This window comes from Schistocerca nitens, chromosome 1 (assembly GCF_023898315.1).
Source record: "Schistocerca nitens isolate TAMUIC-IGC-003100 chromosome 1, iqSchNite1.1, whole genome shotgun sequence".
In the NCBI taxonomy this organism is placed as follows: domain Eukaryota; kingdom Metazoa; phylum Arthropoda; class Insecta; order Orthoptera; family Acrididae; genus Schistocerca; species Schistocerca nitens.
Window position 1 is genome coordinate 729497690 of NC_064614.1, and position 20129 is coordinate 729517818.

The 20129-nt window shown below is 42.5% G+C and overlaps 1 protein-coding gene across 1 annotated transcript in view; it reads left to right on the forward strand.

Annotated features, from left to right (window-relative positions):
* The window catches only part of LOC126236896 (zwei Ig domain protein zig-8-like), a 724735-nt gene that overhangs the window by 543398 nt on the left and 161208 nt on the right, over nucleotides 1-20129 (forward strand). The window contains exon 3 of the mRNA XM_049946543.1: nucleotides 17585-17795. Coding sequence (XP_049802500.1) covers nucleotides 17585-17795 — 211 coding nt within the window. The remainder of the gene's footprint in view (nucleotides 1-17584; nucleotides 17796-20129) is intronic.

Genomic DNA, 20129 nt, shown 5'->3' on the forward strand with positions numbered 1-20129 from the left:
TGGGACTGCTACGGTCGCAGGTTCGAATCCTGCCTCGGGCATGGATGTGTGTGATGTCCTTAGGTTAGTTAGGTTTAAGTAGTTCTAAGTTCTAGGGGACTGATAACCACAGCAGTTGAGTCCCGTAGTGCTCAGAGCCATTTGAACCATTTTCTTGCGATTACTAAGAAATTACTTCAGTTGTATGGAAAACTAAACTGTGACGTATTTTTAATTTTTTTAATTTATTTTTTGTTGGAATTCAAGGGCAAAGAAAGGTTATCTATGAAGTGCTGCATTAATAATACGAGTGTTACTGTCTTCACTATCAGAGTGCTACATCAAAACAAAGATCGATCACTGTTCGCATTAATAATAAAGTATTTTGCCATGCCGTGTTACTCCATGATTTCCAACTTTTTACTGTAATTTTAAGGTGTGACATGTTTTATTGGAACAGTGAATGACCAGTTCATTAGAAGTAATGTGAAAACGTTAAAGTCTCAAGAGAGAAGGTGAAGAAATTAAACCTATTATCAGTTTTGAAGGTAAAGTAATATTATTGTTTAGTGTGACTTGGTCATGACTGTGCAGTGTTTTAATGCAGCAGACAAAACAGACCATTAACAGAAAACTGATTGGTTCTCGGATGTCTGAACTGTATATTCGTTATACTTGTATTTTATTAAACGTAACTCCACGCATTGCCAATTGGCGAAAGAGATTTATTTGCATACACTACTCTACTCCGGTCGCCCTTGCATTATTACCGAACTGTGACACACTATTTGCTTCAGGTAGTTAAAAAATTTCACGTAAAAATAGTTAGTTATTCTGAATTAATGTTAGTCATACTCACCTCACGTAGTGCTGTTCCTCACGATACTGTATTACGTCCTTTTACTAATTTGAAGTTCAGCAATAGTGTGCTTTTACAGCATATTTGCCTGTTACGTTTAATCTAATTTCTATGAAGTTCTAATATGTCCTTTAATGTTTGACCATTTTAGATATTTCGGAATGTTCGTTATCTGTCCCCGAAAGTAGGTTTCCATTTGTTAAGAGCAACGATCAGGCCTCCCAAGCCACTTGTCGTTAAAATTTCTGTGCAGCATAGTCTGAAGCAGACTTTCTTTTTCCTGGCCTTTGTTTCGCATCTTCACGGGGTCTGCTTGTTAATCTTCGATTTGGCAGTGGTAGTGGTAAAGCGTGGCCTGCGTCTAGTGTTATCCAATGTGAAAGTGTGCGAAAGGTGCTTTATAGGGACCTCGCACTTCGCCGTGCCACGGAGATTGCGCGACCTTTAACCGACCCTGGTACTACCTCGTGCCGTACAATTGCCGGTTGAGTGGAAGAACCTGGCTATGGTACACTCACTAATAAGGGAATGGTCCAACCAGACATGTCGAAACCCACCCGGATATTTTTCGCACAGGAGGAATACTCCGAAAGAAACGCAGTGTCAAAATTTTAGCTACTAAGGCTCACTGCAGTTATTAAAAAAATGGTTTAAATTTACTTAGTTCTACCGCTCGAAGGACTACTTATAATAGCATTTGTAAAGCTTTACACAAATGTAAGATCTAAACAGTCGCACGCTACTGGGTCGCAACAAGCACTTGCCAACAGTGATGCCCGAAAAGCTGTACGCCTTGCTTAGTTGCACCCTACTACAGCCCATAATCATACATTCTAGATTTGCTCAGTTCATCATTAATGCATATTCATAGGACTCGAAAATACTAATTAACCACACCACTGACAGATAGACACTAGCCTAGAAGTCTATCTCCAACAAGCTGTCGACAGCAAAAAGAGAAATTAGATTCAGAAGTAATTTGAAATTATTTTTTATGAGATGGATTACTTGTCACCAACAGCACAAACACTGCAATAGACGTCCATTGTATGCAATATAGTCACCTACACTAGTCACATTTAAGTAATATCAGTCACGAGTCACAAACGATAGGCTTCGAATGAACGAAGTACTCCTGATTTTGACGGTTGAAAGAGAACAGGTAATCCCTACTACAAATGCACAACGAGAGTTATTTCCTTATGTCACTCGGGATGTAGATTGCAGGTCCACTTTGGATGCTGCAGTTGTTTGTGAAAAAATGTATCAGTGCGGTTGAAGGTTATGCTTTATTATTAAGCCTAGAATGAAGTCATTACAGACGATTCATTGGTACAGGTTCGAAGAATGTGGAAAATCAGATCCGTGATCCCCTCTTCAAAGAAACCATACTCACAATACACGTACGTAGATTTGAGAAACAAAATAATCTCTGTCAGGACTTCCGGATAAGAATGTGAACCACTGTCCAAATCGACAAGTATAGCTAAACTCGATGAAAGAAGAACCCTAACAGACGCAGTGGGCTTCGTACGACTATTTCGAGCGTATCCACCTGTAACAAGCACGTAACACGAACTTATATACGTCTCCATGGCGATGTCTGGGTTGTCGCAGCTCCATAGGCGACTACTGTTATCGCCTGCAGCTGTTTGTGCTTCACAGTTAAAAGCAGGCTACAATTTTGCTAGCAGGGATCTTTTTTCACTGACTGCTACGTGCGTAGTTAGCCTAAATAATTCATCAAGTTTCAAAGGACTTTTTATTGACAAGTAAACGATTTACAAAGACAGACGTAAAGAAAAGGACGGTATTTGAAAAGATGGATACACCCACCAAGGTTAAAAGTCCCATCTCGCGGTTCGCGAGCACGTCAGATGGAAAGCGTGGTTCGCGAGCACGTCATATGGGAAGCCTGTGACGAAACTCTACAAGATGGCGGCAATGCAGGTGAAGGGTTTTTGAGTGTACAAATATGTGAAGTGTGTGTCGGTTACGAGCGTCCAGCGCTCATCCCTACGCAAATACGAAAATGCTGTACCTATTCGTCTTAGCATTTTCCGCTCGTTTCTGAATACTGGTCGTTTGTGTAAAGGGTAAAGCACGGAGTGATCGCGTGTCTCAGAGAAAATCGCGGAGCGCATGAGACAGAGCTTTGTGTGCAGCCCACAAAGGCCAACCGTTCGTGCAAGCTGTGAAATGGGTATTCCACTGGAAAGAGTGCGGCGTTTGCATGACAAACCCTACCGCTTGAAACTGTTAAAGCGCTTTATTCCGCATCAGAATGCCTGCTGATTCGAGTTCTGTTCCCGAATGCAGGAAGCTATGGGAGATTATGATGACTTTGCGGAGACAATGGCATTCAGGAACGGGGTGACTTCCCAACTGTCGGGAAATGTGAATCGTCATAACGTGAAAGTGTAGGGTTCTGCAATTGCCGCAGGTACGTGTGGAATTGGAAAAGGGATTTGCCAAAAGTGAATGTTTGCTGTGCTCATCTACCTGAATATGTTGCAGTTGTGGTTGTTGCCTCAACTGACTGCTGACTCCTTCCATATTTCAACACGACGGCTTTCCAAATGATTTGAGGAAACTCTCCCCGCCTTTCCCGACAGAGAACTACCACACCGTTGGATGGGGCACACTGATCTGGCTGATCTTCTTTGTTTACATAGCCCCCCTCACCCTTATTTCTATCGCCAGGTCTCACGCCATGTAATTCGTTCCTTAGGGTTTATGTTAAGGACGAAGTTTTTGTAACCCCATCGCCAACAACGATACAAGAACTGCATCAATGCATTACTGCTGCTGTGACGGACAGTGACAGAAATATGCTAGTGAACGTATGAGGGCAACTAGATTGCTGTTTGGATGCATGCAGTGTGGCCAAGTGTGCATGCACTGAACATTTGTAAAATGTACCAGAGATGTTTGTGAGTATATCTATCTTTTCAATGTATCACCCATCTCTGTTGAATGTTTACCTGTAAGTAAACAGTGCTTTGATACACAATGAATTGTTTAGACTAGCACCGTATTTGCAGTAAGTCCTACGCTGAAGCGACAAAAGTCATGGGATGCCTACTAATATCGTGTCGGAGCTCCTTTTGCCCTGCGTAGTGCAGCGGGTCCACGTGGCATATAGACTCAACAAGACCCCTTCAGAAATATTGAGCCATGCTGCCACGGAAGCTGCCCATAATTTCGAAAGTGTTGCTGGCGCAGGATTTTGTACACTGACTGACCTCTAGATTATGGCTCATAAATGTTCGATGTGATTCCCGTTAGGCGATCTGGCTGGTCAAATTATTCGCCCGAAATGTCCAGAATGTTCCTCAGACCAATCGGAAACAATTGTGGACCGATGACGTGGCGCATTGTCATCCACAAATATTCCATGTCAGGGAATATGAAGCTCATGAACAGCTGTATATCGTTTACAAGTAGCCAAACACAACCATTTCTAGTCACGATCGGTTCAGTTGGACTAGAGTATGCAGTCCATTCCACGTAAACACAGCCACACCATTGTGGAGTTCTTGGTTTCGTGGTGTCTGCGCCACACACGAACCTTAACAACAGCTCTTACAGATTGAAATCGGAACTTATGCAACCAGACCAAGGTTTTCCATTCGTCTAAGGTTCAAATGGTTCAAATGGCTCTGAGCACTATGGGACTAAACATCTTAGGTCATCAGTCCCCTAAAACTTAGAACTACTTAAACCTAACTAACCTAAGGACATCACACAACACCCAGCCATCACGAGGCAGAGAAAATCCCTGACCCCGCCGGGAATAGAACCCGGGAACCCGGGCGTGGGAAGCGAGAACGCTACCGCACGACCACGAGACGCGGGCTCGTCCAAGGTCCAGTCGATATAGTCGCGAACCCAGGAGAGGCGCTGCAGGCGTTGCCATGCTGTTAGCGAAGACACTCTCATCCGCCATCTGCTGCCATAGCCCATTAACGCCGAGTTCCCCCTTACTGTCCTAACGGATCCGTTAATCCTGCGTCCCTCATGGATTCCTGCTGTTATTTCAGGCACTATTACCGGCCTGTTAGCAGGAAAATTCTACGAAGGTGCCGCTGCTCTCGGTCGTTAAGTGAAAGCTTTTGGCAACTGCTTTTTCAGTGGAGAGAGTTAAGGCCTGAAGTTTGATATTCTCTACTCACTCTTGACACTGTGGATTTCTGAATACTGAATTTGGTAATGATATCCGAAATGCAATATCCCATGCCTCTAGCTCCAACTACCATTTCGCATTCACAATCTGTTACTTCTCGTCGTGCGGCCACGATCACGTCGGAAAGTTTTTCACGTGAATCAGCTGAGTACAAATGAGAGCCCTGTTGATACGCTACCCTTTCATACCTTTCGTTGATGACACCACGAAATGAATATATTCCCATGATTTTCACTGTAGTGTGTGACATGCACACTCGCACTGTTTGCTAAACACCGAGTTTTATACCCTACGAATCTAGTATTGAATGTGAGAAAAATCCGTTTCGGTTGTAACTAATTTGTCTTTTTTATTGCACCAGCAGCTTCGGAAGCTACATAATTAGGTGGCATCAAATAACAAAAAAATCAAGAATACGTGGCCATCGAGCCTGTCAGTAACAATTTTATTCCTTCACAATGTTCCTCAGTGGCGGATGTTCACCTCATCAAATGGTTTGAATACGAGGAACTTGAGGCAAATCTAGAACGTGCTGGATAGTGCATTCGTCTGGTATACTGAGTAACAGACTGTGTTGTTTAAAAGTAACTGTTATCATGCTCCTCAATAGAAAAGACCCGCTGGCAACGGAGTGTGAGAACTGTACCATGCAAGTTTAACCGGCGATACTGAACGGATATACTGAAGCACAGCATGAATGTCCACAGTTTTGTTTGAATATTACGAAGAATTGACATTAGGTGAGGAATCAAGGAATACTCATACTTACGCCCTCTATTTGTCGCTACAGCAGAGTTTCCGAAGAAACGATAACATTAGATACAATCTTAACGGATCCATGTAAGCAGTCATTTCTCCAACTTGAGCTTTGTAAAATGCTTTAATCCTTCTTGGAATTCTGTGGAAAAACGAGAATCGTGGACACATTTCTACGCCAGTCAGTCACACTCTCTGATGCTATCCATCTGAGTTAATCCATTGTGTGGACTGGATCAATGCGACAACGCTCTGCAAGATGAAACTGGTCGCAACCAAGTTCGAACGGACTGGTGTCAGCAGACACCACAGGCCATTGCTTTCGGTTGATTCGTGTCACCAGCGGGAAAGTGTTCCCCAAATGGACACAGTGTGCTCGTAACTTAGCTTCCTGAAAGAGGAGGTTATCGCAGAAATTTTGACTTTAAGGCTGGACTACAGGTCTTAGGAGCCTTTCCCGATACTGCACTGCTCTCAGGTTACCATAGACAGGAGTGTAGATCCAGAATGAGATTTTCGCTCTGCAACGGAGTGTGCGCTGATATGAAACTTCCAGGCAGATTAAAACTTTGTGCCGGACTGAGACTCGAACTGAGGACTAGAGCTCTGCCATCGGAACTACCCAAGCACGACTCACGACCCGTCCTCACAGCTTCAATTCGTCTCCTAATTTCCAAACTTCACAGAAGCACTTCTGCGAAGAGCTTCTGTGAAGTTTGAAAAATAGGAGACTAGGTACTGCGGTAGACATACGCCGGACGTAGGGTTCCTGCGAGAAATCGGCTAAATCTTACGCAGTTTAACCGTGAAATTCTGGCGGTATGTAGACCAACTGCAACGGCACGTCCAGCCGTAGTGGAATGGTGCGTCAGTTTCATAAAGGACGCATAGAAGTTGGTTACGCTCATAGGGAACGAAGGCCATCGATATCCCCTTCAGACGAGAATTTCTAGGCAATCGACGAATTAATTGGCAGTAATCGCAAACAGCGTCTCTCGAATGGCAGCAGTTAGCAGTCGCCGAAGAACTGAAATTTTGTTTGAGAGTTCTGATCGTTTTGTACATAGGCATGCTGGCAATGTGGAAAAGTAATGTCATTTCACTGTGTGCTTTATAGTGCAGCATTCCCTACAAGCTAGTTGGCCTTCCATAATAATGTGTAAATCACTTTTCATATTCACCTCGCAGGTAAACCAACAGTGAAGAGAACCCGCCGCCTTTGATCCAGATTCAAATCCAGATGTTCTCTTGCTCATCTGATTCGCACACAAATGTGCTCTGGGTTTTGTACTTTCGAGGTCAAATTGATCACTTGGAAACAGGCATAGTCTTTCCTGTTATTCAAAAAGGGCTTCCGTTTACCTGTTGCTGTTGTTGTGGTCTTCAGTCCAGAGACTGGTTTGATGCACCTCTCCATGCTACTGTATCCTGTGCAAGCTTCTTCATCTCCCAGACCTACTGCAACCTACATCCTTTTGAATCTGTCTAGTGTATTCATCTCTTGGTCTCCCTCTACGATTTTTACCCTTAGCACTGCCTTCCAATACCAAATTGGTGATCGTTGATGCCTCAGAACATATCCTACCAATCGATGCCATCGTCTACTCAAGTTGTGCCACTAATTTCTCTTCTCCCCAATTCTATTCAGTACCTCCTCATTAGCTAAGTGATCTACCCATCAAATCTTGAGCATCCTTCTGTAGCACCATATTTCGAAAGCTTCTATCCTCTTCTTCTCTAAACTATTTATCGTCCACGTTTCACTTCCATACTAATACTTTCAGAAAAGACTTCCTGACACTTAAATCTATACTCGATGTTAACAAATTTCTCTTCTTCACAAACGCTTTCCTTCCCATCGCCGGTCTACATTTTACATCCTCTCTGCTTCGACCATAGTTAGTTATTTTGCTCCCAAAATAGCAAAATTCTTTTACTACTGTAAGCGTCTCATTTCCTAATTTAATACCCTCAGCATCACCCGATTTAATTCGACTACATTCCGTTATCCTCGTTTTGCTTTTGATGATGTTCATCTTATATCCTCCTTTCAAGACACTGTCCATTCCGTTCTGCTGCTCTTCAAGGTCCTTTGCTGTCTCGGACAGAATTACAATGTCATCGGCGAACCTCAAAGTTTTTATTTCTTCTCCATGGATTTTAATACCTACTCCGAATTTTTCTTTTGTTTCCTTTACTGTTTGCTCAATGTACAGATTGAATAACATCAGGGATAGGCTACAACCTTGTCTCACTTCCTTCCCAACCACTGCTTCCCTTTCATGCCCCTCGACTCTTATAACTGCCACCTGCTTTCTGTACAAATTGTAAATAGCCTTTCGCTCCCTGTATTTTACCCCTGCCACCTTCAGAATTTGAATGAGAGTATTCCAGTCAACACTGTCAAAAGCTTTCTCTAAGTCTACAAATGCTAGAAACGTAGGTTTGCCTTTCCTTAATCTATTTTATAAGATAAGTCGTAGGATCAGTATTGCCTAACGTGTTCAACATTCCTACGGAAACCAAACTGATCTTCCCCGAGGTCGGCTTCTACCAGTTTTCCCATTCGTCTGTAAAGAATTCTTGTTAGTATTTGGCAGCCGTTGCTTATTAAACTGATAGTTCGATAATTTTCGTATCTGTCAACCCCTGCTTTCCTTGAGATTGGAATTATATTCTTCTTGAAGTCTGAGGGTATTTCGCCTGTCTCATACATCTTCCTCACCAGATTGTAGAGTTTTGTTAGGACTGGCTCTCCCAAGGCCGTCAGTAGTTCTAATGGAATGTTGTCTACTCCCGGGGCCTTGTTTCGACTTAGGTCTTTCAGTGCTCTGTCAAACTCTTCACGCAGTATCTTATCTCCCATTTCATCTTCATCTACATCCTCTTTCATTTCCATAATATTGTCCTCAAGATCATCGCCCTTGTATTGACCGTCTATATACTCCTTCCACCTTTCTGCGTTCCCTTCTTTGCTTAGAACTGGGTTTCCGTCTGAGCTCTTGAGATTCATGAGCTGTAATTTGATTGTACCGTTCTTCAGCTGGAATTATTGCTCCGGGCGTCCTCAGGAGGAGTATATCTGCAGCGTTTTGCGACTCACGACTGTAACTAAATTTGTGTACCCCAATTTGGCCTATTACTTCACATATTTACATCCCTTTCTCTTGTGAAGTGACAATGCAAGGACTATCTTTCCTGGAAATGACCCTTCGAGGTTTGTAGCACAATCAGTCTACTTCTTCCATTTTATTTGATTCAGCTAATGACATTGAGAGTAAGCCGAAGTACTGTGAAGACTTCAGCACGCGATTCCCGTTCATCGTAAATATCGTAAATAACATTTTCGAAATATGTGTGAACAGCTTACAAGATATGGGCGATTTAATTTTACAATAAACATGAAATTCATTCAGGGAAACAGAAAATAAGCCAGCCTGTGGGACAGAGTGAATGGCTGAGCGTTAGATTGGAGAATATGTATATGTTTTGTCCTAGACGTTCTTTCATTTTCGTCCTGCAGAGTACTCTGCAACGCATTTAATTTTTCCAATATTCTGTTTCCTACACTGATATTACGTATTGAACTGGAAACCGGCATCAGATATGTATGTGTATACTTTTTCTCTTCTTTCTCTTTTTTTAGGCTTGGGAGTCCGCGTTGATTAAATTTAAATTAAATTCGTTTGTCTGCGGACGGACGTTTATCGATGGCAGGCTTTGACATGGCGCGTAACGTCCTGGTGAACCCACCTGGCGCGCGTTATCCAACCGCCGCTGACAGCGCGGCTATTAATAGCCCCTGTTCCCGCCGGATGCCGGGGCCCACCGTGTTGTCACGTGATCAGTCGCGTGATGGTCGCATCCGCTCGGCAAAACTGTATTTTTCGAGCCATTTGGTACAGCTGTCGGACGCAAGCCTCATCCTGCGTTAAGCAACAGCGGCTACAAATAGTCGAAATTCGGCGTAAAAATGTTTTCATCAAATTGTCATTTAGTTCATACAGTTTCCACTCAAACTACCAGGGCCGCTCTCAAAGTAATGAGTAACCATTTTTAAAATTTTAATTTTTGTCTTTTTAGTCCATTCTCGTGTATCACCTTAATTTACACAATTTCTTTCACTTTCCACCACTCTTTCCATTCCCCATCGTTCTGCAAGTCGGAATGTGCTATAAAATTATATTGTTGTCGTGTTAGAAGCCAGATCTGGAAGCTGGAGAGATCTGTCAAGATCGAATAAGAGACTCTAACCGTTCTTTCCACCAACCTGTCGTCTTCTAAAGTTTTGTCACCAGCGCAGAAGACAGCTCGTCGGTCGTAGGATCTTCTTCGGCGGAAGGTGCTATTCTGTCGTCTCGAACTTGGACCTGTGTTTGTGCTTTTTTTGTGGGACGCCACGTGCCCAGGTCAGGCTCTGTATCCACTCAGGGAAAGATCTTTAGTACTGACAATGGTGGTCTGCGACACCTTTCATTAATGTATGCTTATATTTTAAAATATCGCTTTTTACACTGTCGTCTACAACACTCGACATAGCTTTCTTAATAGTGCGGTAACTTTTCCGACAACTTCCGATACAGAATAGGACATGTCCGTCCGAAACAGAGATACACGTTCGGCTCTGAAGAACATCCGAAACAGTTACTAGCGCAGCCGAAGGACTTCGTCTACCAGTCGCGCCGAAGCGACCCAAAGGTATCCTAAACACTTCTGTTGTAATATCTTTACTCTTATGTTTCTCATAACTAGTGAAATTTAATAAACAATATCCGGTAGACGCGTATGGCAACCATGACAGATTGTCATACTGTAAACTGGATTAAATACAATGAAAAGTATATAAATAATTAGTAAGAGAAATTAGGCGTTTTGGCGCTTAACACCCAAATGTTCCGGCCAATCAGAAGCAAGTTCAGTACAATTGGCCGACTCTCCCACGGGACTGGTACATACTGTACCATCTGTCGCTTGTACCTCACTCCACTTTTGTACCATATACTACTTCAGGTGTATCAAGCTGCAACAAGGCGAGCTCCTAAGAAAATAAAATACTGGCGTCCACAACCAGGAATATCACAGTGCCCTTACCACAGAGCTCCGCTCCGCCTTCCCGAAGGCACTAACGCACTTCTTGCTGGGTGTCCTCCACCATCTCGTAAAACGTTAGCCTTGCGTCTGTCCCTTACCAGAAGCTAAACGATGGTAGTCGGAGGGCACCAACTCGATACCAACGGAAAATCTGAAAGAGCGTCCCACCCAAAAGGCCTGATCTTTTCCATAGGAAACGAGAATTGAGAGGATGGTTGTTATGTTCCATATGATATTTTGAAAAGGGTGTTTATCGCGCAACGCTCGACGTAGATTAGAAAGCGGGCAGCTTTTACCGTTTGTCCACGTGTAGTCAGAACGCCGCACGGCGGCGCCCTAGAAGACGGCGCCCGTAAGTTTCGTGGCAAATGGGTTGTGTCCTCTTTCTTCTTCGATGAACAATCCAAGTAGTTTGGCTCTTTCCTTGTGGATCGTGATGATGGAACCACCTTTCATCGGCTGCCACAGTAGGGACTAGTCATAAAGAAATCGTCTCCTTCATTTTGATATCTCTGAAGAAGATTTTGGATAATGGTTCTTCTCTGAAGACTGTGCTCTTCGGTCAATAATCGTGATCCCAAAGGGTACAAACATGTCGATAACCTGTGTTTTCAGGTATTTCTTACACTGCACTGTGTCCCACTGCAAGTTCTTCAGTGGTTTCTCTCACTGTGATACGCCTGTTTTTTCTTGTGAGCTCATCCACACTTTCCTTGTTTCGTTCCGTGGAGGCAGTTGACAGCGACCGTTACGAGGCTAATCTTGGATACTCTTGTTTCCATCTTTGAAATATTTCAACCGCCACCTAACTTAGCTAGCCCCCATACCAACATCTCAATAGGCACGTAGTCTGGGGTGAATTTCAGCAACATTGCCTCTTTAGCAAGGAATTCAGTGACATCACTCTGTCGCAACGAAACATTGATGTCGACCATTTTGGTAGTACTGCCTGTGGACTCGTGATAGAGGCTAATGACATCAAAATATTGCAACATATGTTGCAATGTCTGTAAATTACAATACTGCTGCCGTTTTTGTTTTAGTGTTGCAAGGGATTTTAAAGTGGGTTGCTCATGACTTTCTCTCTCTCTCTCTCTCTCTCTCTCTCTCTCTCTCTCTGTGTGTGTGTGTGTGTGTGTGTGTGTGTTTGTGTGTGTATTATGTTTGTAGAAGGAGGGGGGATAGACTTACGTCACCTAAGAACACATATAAAAGTTGGTAGGCTGTGGAACAGCTGACATTTCCTTAACAGTGAAATACCTGATTGTTAAAACAGTTTAAAAGGAAGACATGACATCTATTGGCAGATCTATAGGGGCCGTTCGTAGTATGGCCTGACACTAGGAAACAGGAAATACGTTGTTCTACTCCGGGGTTGCAATGCTTTTGTCATGGTGGTCCTATTTCTAAATCAGGTTGGTAACCAGTTAAGACGTCTACGGACGAAACTGGATTTGTTCGACGGCCATGAGAGGAGAATAGTTAACGATAGTCCAGTCGAGTCTGGGATATAGATGACTGTAAGATTTCGATCACCTACTTTAATGGGACTGTTCCATCAGTTGCTGAGCAATACTGACTTCGTTGCCTTGTAACCATTTCGGGCGACATTATTCTGATAGTTTGTACTATAAAAAGAGTTTTGACGTGCCGTAAGTCTTTCGCCTTTATGTTTTGAAAGACATCATCATTGTCAAGGTTAGTAGGTACTGCTCTGCGAGCATTCTTGTTATTATTCTGATTTTAGGCTTGTTCTTCTGCTTCCTGCCATTCATTGCTGAAATTATGGTCACTCGTTTACTTCTTATTATGTTTTGAGTTCACATGCGAAACATGTACGACACGATAAAGCTCGTTTTATTCAGTTGCATGTAGACGGAGCTATCGTCAAACTCAGAAACACGTAACATGCTTGTGTTTCATCGCAGGGCTGATGCATAAGACACATGTATCTAGAATTGCTGATGCCTGTTATCTCCTACTCTACACATCAAACCATAGCCACCACTGTTGACATCATTAGCTATATCCCATCACCCTTAAGACGCTGTATTTAGGCCTAAAACATCAACCGAAAATTTTGAACCATTAGTTTCTTGCATCATGCCACCCAATAATTACTTCTTAAAATATTTCATAGTGCTTCGTGCTAATCTGAATAAATCCACACGTTTCCAGTATGACAGTTATGACTGTTACCTGTGTTTTTGCAGTTTTACTTCAGGCTGGTCATCAGGAAACCCATGATGCTAGCTACGTTATTCATAGTCGAAATACTGAGGTAAAACTTTTCTTAGCTAGGGATTTACCTCATATTGCGCAATAGCAATATGTTTACTCATTGCGTAATTTCTCAACTTCAAAGCGATGACACTTTGGATTTAGTTTCAAAAAAAGGAAGGAATATTGGGCTACCGAAATGCAGGAAGTTACGTAAATATCGACAGTTTTTGCAACTCATATAAATAAATGTATTGTCCATAAATAAACAGAAACACATATTATTGTTCGACTACATTATCGAAGATAAATTACAGAAAAAAGGAACTATAGCAAAATATCTTAGGGGATGCGTCCCGAGCGACTTAACTTGGTACGATAAAGTAACAGTATGAAGGCAAGGCAGAGGGAAAACTGAGCTTTAGTGGAAGAATACTAAGAAAATATAATTCACTTCCAGAAGAGGTAGCTTACTCTCTCATCCTGTTCTCATCGAACGTCGATATTGCAGTTAAGACAATAGAACAATGTTAGCCAGCATAGTATACGAGAAACGCGCACTAAAACAAAAATTATTTCCCAAAAAGCGTCATGCAAGAAATAAATAAGAAGGAAATCGTAACTGACAGCTGAAAAATAAAAGTCTGGCGCAGAATAATACGACAGCAAACACCGGACCATGCAAATTAACAATTAATTTAAAAAAATCGCTACCACGATCGGGTAATTTGCAGCACTATCCGACGTATTTGTGAAGAGTGTGCATTGAATATTAATGTACAGATGCGCTCTTAACATGAACTCTGCGTACGCCTATCAAAAAGAGTCTCTGACAACATCTTCATCTGGTATAAGTACGCGTAACAACTGACGTCACACCGCACGTTCCATGCGCTCTCAATTCCCCATTTCTAGGATTCATGGGAAAGTTGACTACTTATTAGTTTCGATATCTGTTTTGAAATGTAGACTATATTCGAACAGCTGAGAAACTGCTTGATGCATTGTCAACTGTACGACTGTTTAGAGATTTTAAACTATTTATTCAGAAGTCGTCAATTATGGTAAGTAGTTGAGGTTGGAATTGACCAAGAAGCCTGTGAACCTCTTTTACTATTGACAGTGTTTGGGAATGAATGAATACACTAATAACTTCGAAACCACCATGAGGGTAACATTAACTGCTTTAAACAAGTCATGCATAACTAGATAATTACTCCTATTTTTCTACAAAAGAACAAATTAGAGAACCAAGAAAAACACCGACATTCGATGAGGGAGGAAGTCTTTAGAATAGAGATTGCGATTTTTTTAATGTGAGAAATATGAGGAAGAAATGGTTGTTAGCATTACTGACACACCGTGAAGAATGAATGATTTGAGCAAATAAAGGGATTAGTAAAATCATAATTGCAAATGGAGAACCAGTTATACATGTAAATTTAAATAAATATAAGACATTGTGGAAAACACTGGTAAGAATATTGTAGATGACAAAAGTGATACATAACTCGTAATTGTGTGTCCTTCAGTTAGTGAATCATTACTGTTACCACTGGGATGTGTGAGCTCATACAATGTGAAGATAATTTAGAAGGCGTTAAAATCAAACAACAAATAATGGAGAAATTGAGAGAAGTTGTGAAGCAGAATTAGGACAAGTTACACTGGAAGAAATGGAAAGAGCTGCGAAGAAGATAAGTGGAGGGGGGGGGGGGGGGGAACCCCAGGACCTGATGAAGTATCAGTGGACATGATAAGAGCAGCAGGTTTAGTGGGAATGCAGTGGCTGTATAGAGTACTAGCAAGTGTATGGAGAAATAGTGCAATACCTGACGATTGGAGAGAAGGAGACATTGTTCCCATCTTCAAAAAAGGCAATAAAAGACTTTGTAAAAACTACAGGGGAATAACCCTTATGAGTCATACTGCCAAGATTTTTGAAAGAATTTTACTAAATCGAATAAGTGAAAAGACAGAAAAGGAGCTGAGTGAAGAACAGCATGGGTTTAGGAAAGGAAGAAGCGCGATCGACCTGATATTTTCTGTCAACTGCTGGATAAAAGTTGGGAATATAACAAAAGTGTGATAATGGTTTTTATATAAGTTGCATGGGGGCTTAATTATAAAATGAAAATATACGTTTAGTCGCTGTATATACGGTTACGAAGTCTCGCAACCGGTTGGCCCTGACTAGTATTAGTACGCAATCTGACTGCATAACATGACAATAAAGAATGAAGGGAAATTTCAGTTAACAGAATTGATTAATTAAGTCCCAAGCAACTATAAAAGCTACGAAACAACAAAGCACAAGTGTAACTGTTCATTGTGTGGAAGTGTGATTCAGCGTACACGTATCTGGCACCGTTCTTCCTCAATACGACAAGATATTTTAAACACCATTTACAATGAAGTAATTAAACAACCAGAAATACTATAATTGCACATAGAAACCAGAATTAAAGTCTAATACATGATCACAAGCCATATGCTTTGTTGACTGAACCTGTGACCAAGAGGCATTGTTATTTAGGAAATTTGAAATACAATTTTTTTTTACCTTCATATACATTCCTGGAAATTGAAATAAGAACACCGTGAATTCATTGTCCCAGGAAGGGGAAACTTCATTGACACATTCCTGGGGTCAGATACATCACATGATCACACTGACAGAACCACAGGCACATAGACACAGGCAACAGAGCATGCACAATGTCGGCACTAGTACAGTGTATATCCACCTTTCGCAGCAATGCAGGCTGCTATTCTCCCATGGAGACGATCGTAGAGATGCTGGATGTAGTCCTGTGGAACGGCTTGCCATGCCATTTCCACCTGGTGCCTCAGTTGGACCAGCGTTCGTGCTGGACGTGCAGACCGCGTGAGACGACGCTTCATCCAGTCCCAAACATGCTCAATGGGGGACAGATCCGGAGATCTTGCTGGCCAGGGTAGTTGACTTACACCTTCTAGAGCACGTTGGGTGGCACGGGATACATGCGGACGTGCATTGTCCTGTTGGAACAGCAAGTTCCCTTGCCGGTCTAGGAATGGTAGAACGATGGGTTCGATGACGGTTTGGATGTACCGTGCACTATTCAGTGTCCCCTCGACGATCACCAGTGGTGTACGGCCAGTGTAGGAGATCGCTCCCTACACCATGATGCCGGGTGTTGGCCCTGTGTGCCTCGGTCGTATGCAGTCCTGATTGTGGCGCTCACCTGCACGGCGCCAAACACGCATACGACCATCATTGGCTCCAAGGCAGAAGCGACTCTCATCGCTGAAGACGACACGTCTCCATTCGTCCCTCCATTCACGCCTGTCGCGACACCACTGGAGGCGGGCTGCACGATGTTTGGGCGTGAGCGGAAGACGGCCTAACGGTGTGCGGGACCGTAGCCCAGCTTCATGGAGACGGTTGCGAATGGTCCTCGCCGATACCCCAGGAGCAACAGTGTCCCTAATTTGCTGGGAAGTGGCGGTGCGGTCCCCTACGGCACTGCGTAGGATCCTACGGTCTTGGCGTGCATCCGTGCGTCGCTGCGGTCCGGTCCCAGGTCGACGGGCACGTGCACCTTCCGCCGACCACTGGCGACAACATCGATGTACTGTGGAGACCTCACGCCCCACGTGTTGAGCAATTCGGCGGTACGTCCACCCGGCCTCCCGCATGCCCACTATACGCCCTCACTCAAAGTCCGTCAACTGCACATACGGTTCACGTCCACGCTGTCGCGGCATGCTACCAGTGTTAAAGACTGCGATGGAGCTCCGTATGCCACGGCAAACTGGCTGACACTGACGGCGGCGGTGCACAAATGCTGCGCAGTTAGCGCCATTCGACGGCCAACACCGCGGTTCCTGGTGTGTCCGCTGTGCCGTGCGTGTGATCATTGCTTGTACAGCCCTCTCGCAGTGTCCGGAGCAAGTATGGTGGGTCTGACACACCGGTGTCAATGTGTTCTTTTTTCCATTTCCAGGAGTGTATAAATGTAATCATTTCATGTACTACGGGTTGTTGCAACAATAAATCTTGATTTGACTGGAAATCTCTAAAAGAGTGTTCTAAATTGTTTCTGGGGTGTATTATATGTCCTATTAATCGCTGTCGAGGTTCTCTTGAACTTTTATCCAACGTTGTGGTTTATTTTCCCGCAGCAGAAGGTGTATAGTTTCCTCACTTTGGCATTGGTTATGGGAAAATAGCTCATATTCCACAATATTAACTCAAATCATCGCTGGCCAGAAACGTGACAAACGTAAACATCAAGATCATTGCGTATAAGCGTGGGAACATCTGATAAATCGATCGCTCATAGCATCCCATTTGTCTGCCTGGTGCTTTCGTCCTGTATAGTTATTCGGGCCCCGTAAACTTTTATTTTAGCGTTTATCAGACCATCAACAAAGAGACAGCGCATTTTTTACTGATAATAAGACGGAAAACTCAGTGATGAAGCTTACGTATTTCTGTCCACCGGCAGGTGTCGTGGGTGAGGCACCGCGACATCCACTTGCTGACGGTCGGCCGCTACACGTACACCAGCGACCAGCGCTTCGAGGCCGTGCACTCGCCGCATTCAGAGGACTGGATGTTGCGCATCCGGTACCCGCAGAAGAAGGACTCCGGCGTCTACGAGTGCCAGATCAGCACCACGCCGCCCATCGGCCATCAGGTCTACCTCAACATCGTGGGTGAGTCTTATTCACTCTAACACTTGCAGTCTTGCGGATACTCTTCAAACACTACCAGCTTTGATAAACAGGCTCTGGGGCATGACACCGAAATTAATGCTTGCCCATTACTATTGTGTATTGTGAGTTATTTACTTACTCTTAAGTTCGTAGCAGCCAATCCACTGGTGTAATCTTCACTTTTTATGACAAATAAAATCAAAAATCTGATTATAAGGCAGCCGAATTCGCTTGCTCAGCACCTTGTAATCAAGACTTTTATGGAAAGCATGTGGGAGGTCAGTTACTTCATATCAAAGATAAGTAGAAGAAGAAATTTGTAACTTTGCTAGTTACATTTCCATAAGCCTACAACATTTCTTATTTCTCCAGCACTCTTTTAAAATTTTCATAAGCTTATAAACACAGCTTCCAGGTAGCTAGGGTAGCTTCATTTTTAACCCCTAACTACTGAGGTGACTTTTCTGTAGCGTGTTCTACGAGTGTGGCCTATCCGGACTCGTATGTTTAAACCGACGTCTCTGAGACTTGTATGCTTAAACCGATGTTGAAGAAACAACTAGTAATTTTTAATTTAAGTTGAATAACACTTAATTTTACAATTATTAAATATAGAAAATTTAATAACCGAGGTCGTATTGAATACTATTTATTCCTGATGACTGGTTCAAACTCTTAATATTGTCATCATCTAATCTCCAAAGACCTTCTTGTTATGTATCCCGTTTTGTAATGACTAATGACTGTACCACACTTGTGGTTTTATTATACGTTCACTTCCATCACACATGACTGATACAGTAATAGTAAAATATGATGTATAGCAACAAGATCGATTATGACAGTAGTAACTATTGAAACCGGTCATCAGGAATAAATATTACTGAATGTTATCTTGGCTATTAAATTTCTTCAAATCAATAAAAAATAGCTCCCTCGTGTCTAATTACGCGAAATTTACAACAGTTAAGTGCTTCTTAAATGCGCTTCATTGATTTTATAGCACTCAATAAAGCCTGAAATATTTTACTTTTTATAGCACATAATCACATACTTCTGACGATTGTTTTTAATAATACGCATAAACTGATTGTTAGAGAACTGCATTTCAGAGCCTGAAAAAATTATGGCGTCTCTGTAACAAATAACTTTTACCTAACACTAAATTCCAGGAATGAAACTTACACATAAAACTGCACTCCATAGGTGCAAAAAGTAAGTCTGCAAAACCTAATTTCAGTGCAGGGTTCTACTTTTTCCTTGCTCACTGCTCGTAGTATATTTGATTTTAACTAATGTTTTAAGCATTTTATTGGAGAAAAAAGAACGTCCACTTCACATCTGTTCTGAAGTTCTACCTCTGAATGATTCTCTTATTCGCCAGCAGAACTGGTTGTCACTGGTATTAGACCCTGTATTTTAAAATACTAAAACAACTAAATTGCCGACGTTTCGACTCGGCCCACTACCCAAAATAATTTTATCCAAACTGACACCGACTGTGGAAGTGTACGGACAAATTAATTTGTCGAAGCTGGTGAGGAAAAATAAAAAATATTTGCGACTTATGACTTCATTTTATTCTGAAAAATATTTACCACAGTTGCTGAAAATTACAGTAATCAATAAAATAATTTTATCCAAATCTACAAATGTAGGTTCTTCTTTCTAAAGTCTATTTTCTATGATTAGTTTTACAGCCATTATTACCTAGCGTCCTTTTTTTCTGAGGTTAATTATAGGGCCAGTGATGCCCTGCGTGCTCCTACATCTCTTACAAACCTAAACTGATTTTCACTGGTGTCGGCTTCGACCACTCTTTCCATTTTCCTGCAAATAACTGATGTTAATATTTGGCAGTCGTGACTTACTAATGTTATGGTTCTCAAATATTCACTCTTGCCTTTTTGAGAACTGGAATTATATTGAGGTCTGGATGTATTTCGCCTGTTTTATATACAGGGTGATTCAAAAAGAATACCACAAGTTTAGGAATTTAAAACTCTGCAACGACAAAAGGCAGAGCTAAGCACTATCTGTCGGCGAATTAAGGGAGCTATAAAGTTTCATTTAGTTGTACATTTGTTCGCTTGAGGTGCTGTTGACTAGGCGTCAGCGTCAGTTGATGCTAAGATGGCGACCGCTCAACAGAAAGCTTTTTGTGCTATTGAGTACGGCAGAAGTGAATCGACGACAGTCGTTCAGCGTGCATTTCGAACGAAGTATGGTGTTAAACCTCCTGATAGGTGGTGTATTAAACGTTGGTATAAACAGTTTACAGAGAATGGGTGTTTGTGCAAAGGGAAAAGTTCTGGACGGCCGAGAACGAGTGAT